The sequence below is a fragment of the Arachis ipaensis genome, chromosome B01 (assembly GCF_000816755.2).
Source record: "Arachis ipaensis cultivar K30076 chromosome B01, Araip1.1, whole genome shotgun sequence".
In the NCBI taxonomy this organism is placed as follows: domain Eukaryota; kingdom Viridiplantae; phylum Streptophyta; class Magnoliopsida; order Fabales; family Fabaceae; genus Arachis; species Arachis ipaensis.
Window position 1 is genome coordinate 56523433 of NC_029785.2, and position 10835 is coordinate 56534267.

Below are 10835 nucleotides of genomic sequence, written 5' to 3' on the forward strand. Positions count from 1 at the left end.
TACATTGTTGTTCTATATATGAATGCAGTTTTGAACTTGGCTTTTGCAATCAGCCTTTTAGGCTTTATGATTTTGCATATTATACTTGTCATTGCTAATACTACTACCGTTGAGGTAACTACATACTTTTTCTCAAAATTTTATCTGTTCATTTAGATATATACCTTTAGTACTTTATCTTCTAATTGGTAATTTAATTATGAAAACTTTTGAAAATGAATCCACCAGCAGGGATTTGAGAAAAAATCTACTCCCAAATGGCATTATGACCTAGGTTGGAAGAAAAATTTTGAACAGGTAATAATTAACAACACATGTTTCCTTAATCATTACAATTTGTTTATAAGGCATCCTTATATTCTAATCATTATTATCTTATTTAATTTTCTTTAGCCTTCTAGGCATATTATATTTCGACTGATATATGTATAACAGTTAGGTCAAGGAACACATCACTCATCATTTAATTTGTTTTTATCTTTATTTCTATATCATTCAAACTTCTATAAATAGACATAAAAAATTGGGTTTAGAGTTTTTTTTTCTCGTGATTATTATGTGCAATTTTAGTTTTCAAATCCATTGCCATAATTTTCTAATAGTATCCAAAGAAAATAAAATATATCATTTTAAAGAAATGGATGGCTAATTTATTTTTCTTCTAAGCGAATTATTTAACATCGATAAGTTTATAAAATTACTACATCAAAACAATATATGTGTCAAAATAAAATCCTTTGGATATAAATCGTTGGTTAATGTGAAAAATAATTGATTAAATAGTATAAAATTATAACAAAAAAACATAGAGAACTAACTTTTAATTACTCAATATTAGTTAATTTTAGAATTTAGTTTTATAATTTATGATTTATGATTACAAATTTATAATTTAAGATCTAAATTATTTAAGATAAACAAAATATTTTTGAAAAATTGACTGATGTTGATTGAAAAAAGTTGGTTATTATTCTGAGAGTTACCTGAAACGTTGATTTGGGGTTGAGCGTGAGGCCCAGACTCCTTTTGAGGCAGCGTCCGACTTGTTTCAGTGCTGAGGTGCCACCGTCCGAGTTCCTCGTGAGGAGGGGGTGATACCAGCAAGAGACCCCGATGCTTAAGTTAGTAAGGGTTTTAAGCAGGTTTTTTTGTAGATTAGAACGTAAATTATACCTGAGGGGTGTCAGTGTATTTATAGCAGAGTTGATAACCACCTTTGTCGGAGTAGTTCCATCTTTATTGATGGATAACCGTTCCCTTTATCTTGGGAGTTTGTTGGAATCTATCTTTTAGGGAAGAAAGAGATAGTGGGAGAGATCTGCGAAGGCAGTTACTTGCTTAGGCAAGTAGAGCTGGGCTCCTTCGCGGTGTTCGACCTCTTTAAAGAGGTCGAGTATGAGTTGGAGGCCTCCTTTTTGGACTGGTCCCCTTATCCTTATTGGGCCTGGCTTTATTTTTAGGTTAGGATATGAACAGTGCTCCTACTTGAGTCTTGAGCTTTGAAAAGGTCGGGTTCAAGCAATTCGTGGCCTTTTTTTATGTCACATACTTGCCTTAGATGTCGGGTACTTAATGTGTTTTTGAAAATTTAAATGTTGCCTCTTTAAATGAGGGGCGAACATTGCGTGGCAGTTTTCTTAAGATCCGCGCACGTCTTTAAAGAGGGGGTTTGAAAGGACCATTTTGTCCCTTTTCTCTTATAAAAACGTTTTAGCTCTTCTTCTTCTTCTTTCCCCATTTCTGAAAAAGCTTTTGTTGCTCCCTTTCTTCGTGAAAAGTCTTCTCCTTTTGTTCTTGCTTTTCTATCGCTCTTGATTCCAAGATTTCTCCACCTTGGATCCTATGAAGCTTCTGCCATGCTGGTGTGGAGAGGAACGTTTGCGGTTTTTGCTACTTTGACGTCCCCCTCCTCTTTTCGAATTTTTATCAAGGTTGGTGCTTCTATTTACTTTATCAGTAGTTTTGTGTTCTTTTTGTCTTGCAACTGTCTTGAATAATATTCCCTGAATAGTGGTGTTGACAGTGGGTTTTGATGGCGGTATTTATTGTTTCTTTGAAACTTTTCTTTGGGAAAATTGCTGGCTGCTCCTACTTTGTCTAAAAGCTGCTTTTGAAACCGCTTTTGTTGATTGAGATCACCATTGGTTATATGAGGATTCTAAAGTTTTTTGTGGAACTATAGCCATTTTTGTTGTTTGTTAATTGCATTTATATTGCCCCCAATGGTGTTCATACTGTACGATGATTTCGCCACGGATAGTATAGAAGGGACACCATTTCGATGCTTTCTGTATGTAGAAAATCTTTGAAATTACTTTCTTTGGTTTTACTTGCTTTTTCCCGACTTCCTTTGGACAACGTCCGAGCTCTTTTAGTAATGATTCCCTTATTTTGTATTTGTAGGTGTAGCTTTTATGTCGCGCTCTGTCATTCTCAATATGTCAACCAAAATCCCCCATAATCTCTTAACTTGGGTAGATACCTCTGTCGTTTTCTGTGTCCCCATGGTTGATAAAGAGTATTGCGAGGTATTTCGTAGGCATCATAGGTTATGTGAGAATAGAGAGGATGAGAAGAATTACGAGTTGGTAATGCCCGATCCCGAGAAAAGAGTGTGCTTCCCTCCTTTAGACGAGTCAGAACGCCCATTTTTCTATGCATACGATTGCTTTTTCACCAAATTAGGCATTTCATTTCCCTTTTTCTATTTTGAGACAAATATCCTTTGGGCTTGTAATATTGCTCCTTCTCAGCTTCACCTGAATTCCTGGGCTTTCTTAAAAAATTTTCAACTTCTATGTCGGGAGCTTGATGTCCTTCTGCTAAGGTCTTTTTTCATCTGTTTGTGTTGACCAAACCCGGGTCTTCAAAAGGGAAGGCTTCTTGGTTTTTCTTTTGTGCTGTTCAAGATAGAAAAGTTTTTTCTATTTTTGATGAATCCTTCCACGACATTAAGAATTATTTCTTTAAAGTCCGAGTTGTAGGGGGTGTCCGGCCTTTCTTTTTATATGAAAATGACGAGCCTTCTTTTCCGTTGTACTGGGAGGAAACACCATGATAGCTAAGTACAACGTAAATGCATTAGGGGACCAGGCTCCTCACTTGGACACAAAAAAGTTCTTGGGGGAGCCCAGTCAGCTTCGGTCCGATCTAGGTAGCTTCCCGACCTTTAGCCTTTATGACTCCTTAGTTGTATTTTTCTAATGTAATTTTTATTCTTGTTTTGTAGAGAGCATGGCTCCGAAGTCTACAGCAATGAAACAACTATGCTTAACCAGAAAAACCGTGGTAGCTCGGAGTATTCAAGGGAAGGAAACCAGGGATACATCAACCTGATCTTCTTCAAAGAAACTGAACTCGGGTACATCGGTCCAGAATAAAATAATCCCCACTCTTTCAAGCTGGTTGATTTTTCCCGACCCTACTCTAGAAAGCTCGGTTCCTCCGTCTTTTCCTTCATCTTCAGGACCTCCTCCTAAGAAACAAAAAACTACTGAGGAGGTGAGTATTTACGATAAGGGATTTGACGGGTATTCCTGGAGTGAAAAGAATATCATTTCCCATAGTCACATCAGTATGGATGATGTGGCTACTCAAAATCACCTTAATCTTATGGCTCGCAATAGTATCCGGCTAGCGGGGGGTGTGCACTTCTCTAGCCAAGGACTTGAGAAAGACTCCCCTTAGTGCTACTCAAAGCTCTCTTGATGCAGCCTGAGCTGAGGTGGAGAGACTAAAGAAATTGAAAAAGGAGTTGGAGGAGGAGAGAGTCGGGCTGAGGTCCGACCTAAAAAAAGCTCGAGTCAGGGTAAAGATGCCAGAGGCTACCACGGCTATGGCAGAGGGGCTGAAAAAGAGGGCAGATGAAAGTTATACCCGAATTTATGGGGAAAAGCTTGACCTTCAAGAGGAGTTGAAAAATGCTAGAGAGGAATATGCTTCTCTTCAGGAGTATGTGGTCAAGGGGATGGATGAAACATTCAATAATCTGAAGGCCCAAGTCAAGGTTCTTGCTCCCGGGGTTGATCTTTTCTTATTTAGTCAAGACAACATAGTGGTTGATGGAAAGATCATCCCAGCCCCCGAGGACAAGGAGGAGGAGTCTTTGTCCGACCCGAAGTCTCAAGGTGGTCAGGCTTCTCAGATCTCCGAGGTCCAGCCCGAGGTTGTCAATGCTAAAATCTCTTCTTCGCCTCCTAGTCATATCCCTGCTATCCCAATCTCGGTCCATTCTCCGACTCCTCCCGTCCAAGGTAAAGATACCGAGACTGGAGAAGACCTCAACCTACTGCTTGGCACCACTTCGTAATTTCTTTGTATTCTTACTTTTGTGATGTTTGCGGTGGCCCAACTTGTGGGTCTTTGGACAATTTATTTTTTGTAATACATGGTAGTCTTTATCGAACACTTTACTTTGCAATAGTCATCATTTTTTTACTTCTCGTATGAAAACAACTTTATAAAGAACCTTTGTGCTAAAGTGAAGCTAGGCTTTTTTTAGAAGCCGAAATTAGCTTATATAGTTGCTTGGCCTGGTAACATACCTTAGCAACCTTTTTGATGTTGTTATTTTTCTAAATTTAAGTAGTGATTTTATCTATATGGAATCCTTTTTCAAGGTCTGACTTCGTGTAGTCATACTTTGCTAAGTTACTTCTACACTTCATTTTTATTCTTCCTTATCATTGAGGTCGGTTTTCACGAGTTGTTTATATAACTTCTTACATTAATTTGTACCTCATCACTTTATGTCCCTAACCATTTTAGGTCGGGTAATAATTTTTGCGATTTGTTGAGCTTAAATTAATGTATTTTTTAATAGGAAACCTTTGAAGAAAAAATAGGAATTTTATTACTAAATGAGAAATTCCTTTACATAACCTTGCTTACTAAGGGTTTTGAATACTCTTAGCCCTTGCTCTGGTGTCTCGTTAAAACCCCTTTTAAAAAAAATCCTTTTGGGAAAAGAATCTTAAGGTTGGAAAAAAGAGTACAACAGGGAACAAGGCTTACTTCCTAGCTGTAGTATTTCTTTAGGTTACACGCGTGCCAAGACTTTGGGAGCTCCTATCCTTGTAGGTCGGACACTTTGTAGTAACCTTTCCCTAAGACTTCAACAATCTTGTAGTGGTCCTTTCCAATTTGCTGGTAGCTTCTGTTCACCCGGCTTTTGAACTTCGATGTCATTTCGGATTAGTTTGAAGTCATTTGTGGTGAAGCTTTTTTTGATCACCTTCTGATTATACTTTAGAACCATCCTTTGTTTTAGTGCCTCTTCTCTAATCCAAGCTCATTCTCGGACTTTTAGGAGGAGGTCGAGCTCTTTCCTTTGTGCACGGGTATTGGCCCCTTCATTGTAAAATATAACTCTAGGTAATTTTTTAGTGATTTCTATAGGGATTATGGCCTCCATTCTGTAGGCAAGTCATAAAGGTGACTCCCCTGCCGTAGAATGAGGGGTTGTCTGATATGCCCACAGGATTTGGGAGAACTTGTCTGCCAAAGCCCCCTTTGCTTCCTACAATCAGCACTTAAACCTGACTAGTATGACTCTGTTGGCTGCTTCAACTTGTCCATTGGCCTGGGATGTTCCACCGATGTGAAATGGTGTTTTATTTTTAAGTCGGCCACCAAATTTCTGAAGGTTGAGTCGGTAAACTGAGTTCCATTATCCGTGGTGATGGAGTGGGGAACTCCAAACCTTGTGATAATGTTCTTGTAGAGAAACTTCTGGCTTCTTTGGGCAGTGAGAGTTGCTAGTGGTTCTGCCTCGATCTATTTAGTAAAATAGTCAATCCCTACTATGAGGTATTTAACTTGTCCCGGAACTTGAGAAAATGGTTCATGAAGATCAAGACCCCACTTTTCAAATGGCCATGGTGAGGTGACGCTAATAAGCTCTTCAAGAGGCGCAATATGGAAGTTGGCATGCTTCTGACAAGGCGGGCATTTTTAACGAACTCGACCGCTGCTCTTTGTAAGGTCGGCCAAAAAAAGCTGGCCCAAATCACCTTCTTGGCAAGTGATCAAGCTCCCAAGTTGTTCCCACATATGGCATTGTGTACTTCTTCCAGGACCTCCTTTGTGTTGGAAGTCGAAACACACTGCAAGAGAGGTATAGATGTCCCTCTTTTATATAGGACATTGTTAAATAATGTGTAATTTTGCGCCTCCCTTATGAGTCTTCGGGCATCTTTTTCATTCTCATGGAGGACATCAAATTTGAGATAGTTGACTATAAGGGTCATCCATCCAAAGTTTTGATTAGATACTACCATTACTTCCAAATTGTCATCTCCCTTTAATATTGATGGCGCTTATAAAGTCTCCTGGATAAGGCTCCTATTGTTGCCCCCTGGCTTGGTGCTGGCCAATTTGAAAAGGACATCTGCTCGGACATTGGATTCTCGGTTTATATGTCGGAATTCACCTTTTGAGAATTGTACCAGTTGTTCTCATACTTCATCTACGAATTTTTTCATGTTGGGGTCCTTGGCTTGATAGGTACTGTTAATTTGTGAAGTTAACACTTGAGAGTCACTGAATACTATTAGCCTTTCTGCTCTCATTTCTTTGGCCAGCTTCAAGCCAACAAGTAAGGCTTCGTACTCTGCTTGGTTATTAGAAGCAGAAAATACGAACCTTAGTGAGAGCTCTATCCGAGTTTCTTGTTCGCTTTCAAGGATAACTCCGACCCTGCTGCCAGCTTTATTGGATGACCTGTCCATATACAAACTCTATGCAGTCAAACTTTTCTGACTTTCAGTGTACTCAGCTACAAAGTCAGCGAGATATTGGGTTTTGATTGCTGTCCGAGCTTTGTATTTTAAGTCAAATTCAGACAGTTCTACACCTCATTTTAACATCTGTCCTACTAAGTTCGTCTTTTATAGGATGTGTTTCATTGAGTGACTTGTACAGACTTTTATGGTATAAGCTTGAAAGTAAAGTCTGAGTCTTCTGGAAGTAAGGATGAGAGCATATGTAAACTTTTCTATCTTTTGATAGTTTAGTTCTGCTCCTTGTAAAGCTTTGCTGATAAAGTAGATAGGTTACTACCCGTTTTCATCTTCTCAGATCAAGGTCAAAGCTATAGCCTAGCTTGCCACTGCTAGGTAGAGAACGAGCGCTTATCCTATTATAGGTTGGGTAAGTATGGGGGGTTGTCCCAAAAAGGCTTTGGATTCTTGAAAAGTTTGTTCACATTCTGGAGTCCACTCAAATTATTTTCCCTTTCTGAGAATTGAGTACAGGGGCAACGATTTCAGTGTTGATCTTGCTATAAATCTAGATAAAGCCGCCAACCTTCCATTTAGTTGTTGAACTTCTTTAAGATAAGTCAGGCTTTTTATATCAAGTATAGCCCTACATTTGGCTGGATTAGCTTCTATGCCTCTTTGAGTTAGCATGACGCCTAAGAATTTTCTAGCTTCTACTGTGAAGGTGAATTTTGAGGAGTTTAACCTCATATCATGCTTTCTTATGGTAGAAAATATCTCAGAAAGATCGGAAAAAAGTTCCGAGTCGACCTTGGTTTTAACAAGCATGTCATCTACATATACTTCCATAAGTTTTTCTAAGTGGAGGAAAATACCTTGTTTATCAATCTTTGGTAGATAGCTCCGGCATTCTTTAACCCAAAAGATATTATCACATAGCAGTTTCGGCTTATACATCAGAATTTGGTTGTATCACGAGTAAGCTTCCATGAAGGACAAATATCGATAGTCGGAGGTTGAGTCGACCAAGGCAACAATGTTGGGAAGAGAGTATGGGTCCTTGGGGCAAGCCTTATTGAGGTCAGTGTAATCGAAACACATCCTCTATTTTCCGTTTTGTTTCTTTACCAAAACTACATTGGCCAGCCACAATTGGTACTTTACCTCTCTTCTGAACCCTGCTTCTAATAGGGCCTGAAATTGTTCCTCCACGACCTGTGTTCTTTCGGGCCCGAGCTTTCGACACTTTTGTTGGATCAGCCTAGAACCCGGGTAGACGAATAGTTTGTGAGACATAAGGTCGGGATCTATGCTAGGCATATCGGAGGTTTTTCAGGCGAAGAGGTCGGAATTTCTCCTCTAAAGGTCAATGAGTTTCTTTTTCAGACCTTCCTCCAAGTTAGCCCCTATACTTATTGTTTTTTCAGGATGATCCCAGATTTGTACTTCTACTACTTTGTATTTAGGTTGGGGACATAATTCTTCTCAAGTTTGGATACCACTGAGTTCAATAGTGTTGACCTCCTTTCCCCCATGACTGTCTTTTAAATTAAGGCTTTCAATGTAGCATTTACGTGCTAGTTTCTGGTCCCCTTTTATTGTTGCAATTCCCTCAACAGTAAGGAACTTCATACACAGGTAGGGTGTAAAGACAACAGTTGCTAGTCGATTTAAGGTTGTCCGACCTATTAAGGTATTGTATGCCGAGGTAATGTCAACCACGATGTAATCAATGCTCAATATCTTTGATTTTGCACCCTTTCTAAAACTGGTGTACAGTAAGATGTACCCAAGAGGTTAGATCAGCGTGTTCCCTAATTTGAAGAGATTATTTGGTATGCTTTTAAGTCTTTTTTTTTCTAGCCCGAATTTCTCAAAAACGAGCATGAACAAGATATCTGTCGAGCTACCTTGGTCTATTAAAGTTATGTGGAGATTTGCGTTAGTGAGGATCATTGTTATCACCACGGGATCATCATGGCCATGTGTTATCCCATGAGCATCTTCTTTAGTGAACAAGATGGTGGGCAGGTTGGGAAATCTACTATCTTCTCGGACTTGGTACACCTATTTAAGATGCCTTTTTCGTGATGACTTGGATATTCTTCCTCCAGCAAATCCTCCGTTAATCATGTATATGCATCGCTTGGGAGTTTGAGGTGGACGTTCTTGTCATCCTCCTTCTTCATCCCTCTTTTTCTTCCTCACTCGGGTCGTCCGACCTATCCTCCAAGTACCTGTCTAGTCAGCCTTCTCTAGCCAACTTTTCTATGACATTCTTTAAATCATAACAATCATTGATATGTCCATAGAGTTTGAGGTACTCACAATATTCAGTCTGGCTTCCTGTCTTTTTGTGTTTAATTGGATGGGGAGGTGGAATCTTCTCAATGTGGCATATCTCTCTGTAAACATCCACAAAAGAGACCTGGAGATGAGTGTAGTTATGGTATCTTCGGAGCTTTTCCGGGTTATATTCTTCCTTCTTTTTAGCTTCTTTATCTTTTTCCTGAGGTGGATAAGGCAGGTTGGGTCTCAGAAGCGGTTCTCTCAGTTGTGAGTTCTCCTCCATGTTGATATATTTCGTACAAGGAGGCAGGGTGTCGCTTGGATATGGATTGAGAAAAAGGTCCCTTCTTTAAGGCCATTAACTAACCCCATTATTACTGCTTCTGTGGATAGATTTTGAATCTCTAAGCATGTTTTATTGAATTTTTCCATGTAGTCTCAGAGAGTTTCCCGACCTCTTTCTTAACTCCCAACATGCTCGTGGCATGTTTTACCTTATCCTTTTGAATGGAGAATCTAGTAAGAAACTTCCTTGCCAGGTCGTCGAAGCAAGTTACCGACCTGGGATATAGGTTATCAAACCACTTCATTGCAGTCTTAGTTAAGGTTGTTGGGAAGGCTTTGCATTTGGTAGAATCGGAGGCGTCAGCTAGGTATATCTGACTTTTAAAATTGCTGAGATTGTGTCTAAAGTCAGTTGTTCCGTCGTAAAGATCCATGTCGGAGGTTTTGAAATTCCTTGGAACTTTTGCCCGCATGATATCTTTCACAAATGGGTCTTTTCCTCCAGAGGACTTTTTTTCCGATCTGCTCGGCTACTTCATTTTTGTAGGTCGGCTTCCAATATTAAGAGCTTTCTTCCAACTTCCTTTGTTTTCGTACTTCTTTTCATAGTTCTCATTCTGCTTTCCGTTGTTGTTCAGCTTCTTGTTCAAGCTGCTATAGTCGTCTGTTATGGTTATGGACCAAACCTAGTATCTCAGTAGGATGTGGGGGTTCTTCCTCTTCAGGTGGATGTACCTCTGAGTGGATCCGTCTTGGTTGGGGGTTTCTTGATGTTCCTTCTTCATGCGCTCTCTCCCGTGGCGGAGGTATGGACAGGGCAAGGTCGTCTCGTTGAGGTTCGGGTTCAGATTCATATGTCGTATGGCCGTCTTCATACTAGTAGTCCGCCATTATCAAGAGTTGAATCCCAGGTCCCAAGTAACAGTGCCAATGTTTTGAGGGTTACTTGAAACATTGATTTGGGCCTGAACGTGAGGCCCAGACTCCTTCTGAGATAGCGTCCGACTTGTTCCAGTACCGAGGTGCTGTCGTCCGAGTTCCTCGTGAGGAGGTAAGGGGCGGTACCTACAAGAGACTCCGATGCTTAAGTTAGCAAAGACTTTAAGCAGATTTTTTAGTAGATTAGAACGTAAATTATACCTGAGGGGTGTCAATGTATTTATAGCAGAATTGATAACCACTTTTGTTGGAGTAGTTCCATCTTTGTTGGATAACCGCTCCCTTTATCTTGAGAGTTTGTTGGAATCTATCTTTTAAGGAAGATAAAGATAGTGGGAGAGATCTACGCAGGTAGTTACTTGCTTTGGCAAGTAGAGTTGGGCTCCTTCGCGGTGTCCGATCTCTTTAAAGAGGTCAGATATGAGTTGGAAGTCTCCTTTTTGGACTGAGTCTTTTATCCTTATTGAGTCCGGCTTTATTTTTGGACAAGGATATAAACAATTACCTAATAGCATTGATCTATAATAAATTACTTTATGCCAAACTAAAAAGTGATCATCTAAATATATTATAAAATAAATACTCAAATTAGTGCTTAAGAAA

The 10835-nt window shown here is 39.6% G+C and overlaps 1 protein-coding gene across 1 annotated transcript in view; it reads left to right on the top strand.

The window, feature by feature from the left end:
* Positions 1-10835, top strand: part of LOC107607114 (probable protein S-acyltransferase 14) — a 14630-nt gene that overhangs the window by 2678 nt on the left and 1117 nt on the right. Inside the window, exons 5-6 of the mRNA XM_016309098.2 lie at positions 29-114; positions 232-297. Coding sequence (XP_016164584.2) covers positions 29-114; positions 232-297 — 152 coding nt within the window. The remainder of the gene's footprint in view (positions 1-28; positions 115-231; positions 298-10835) is intronic.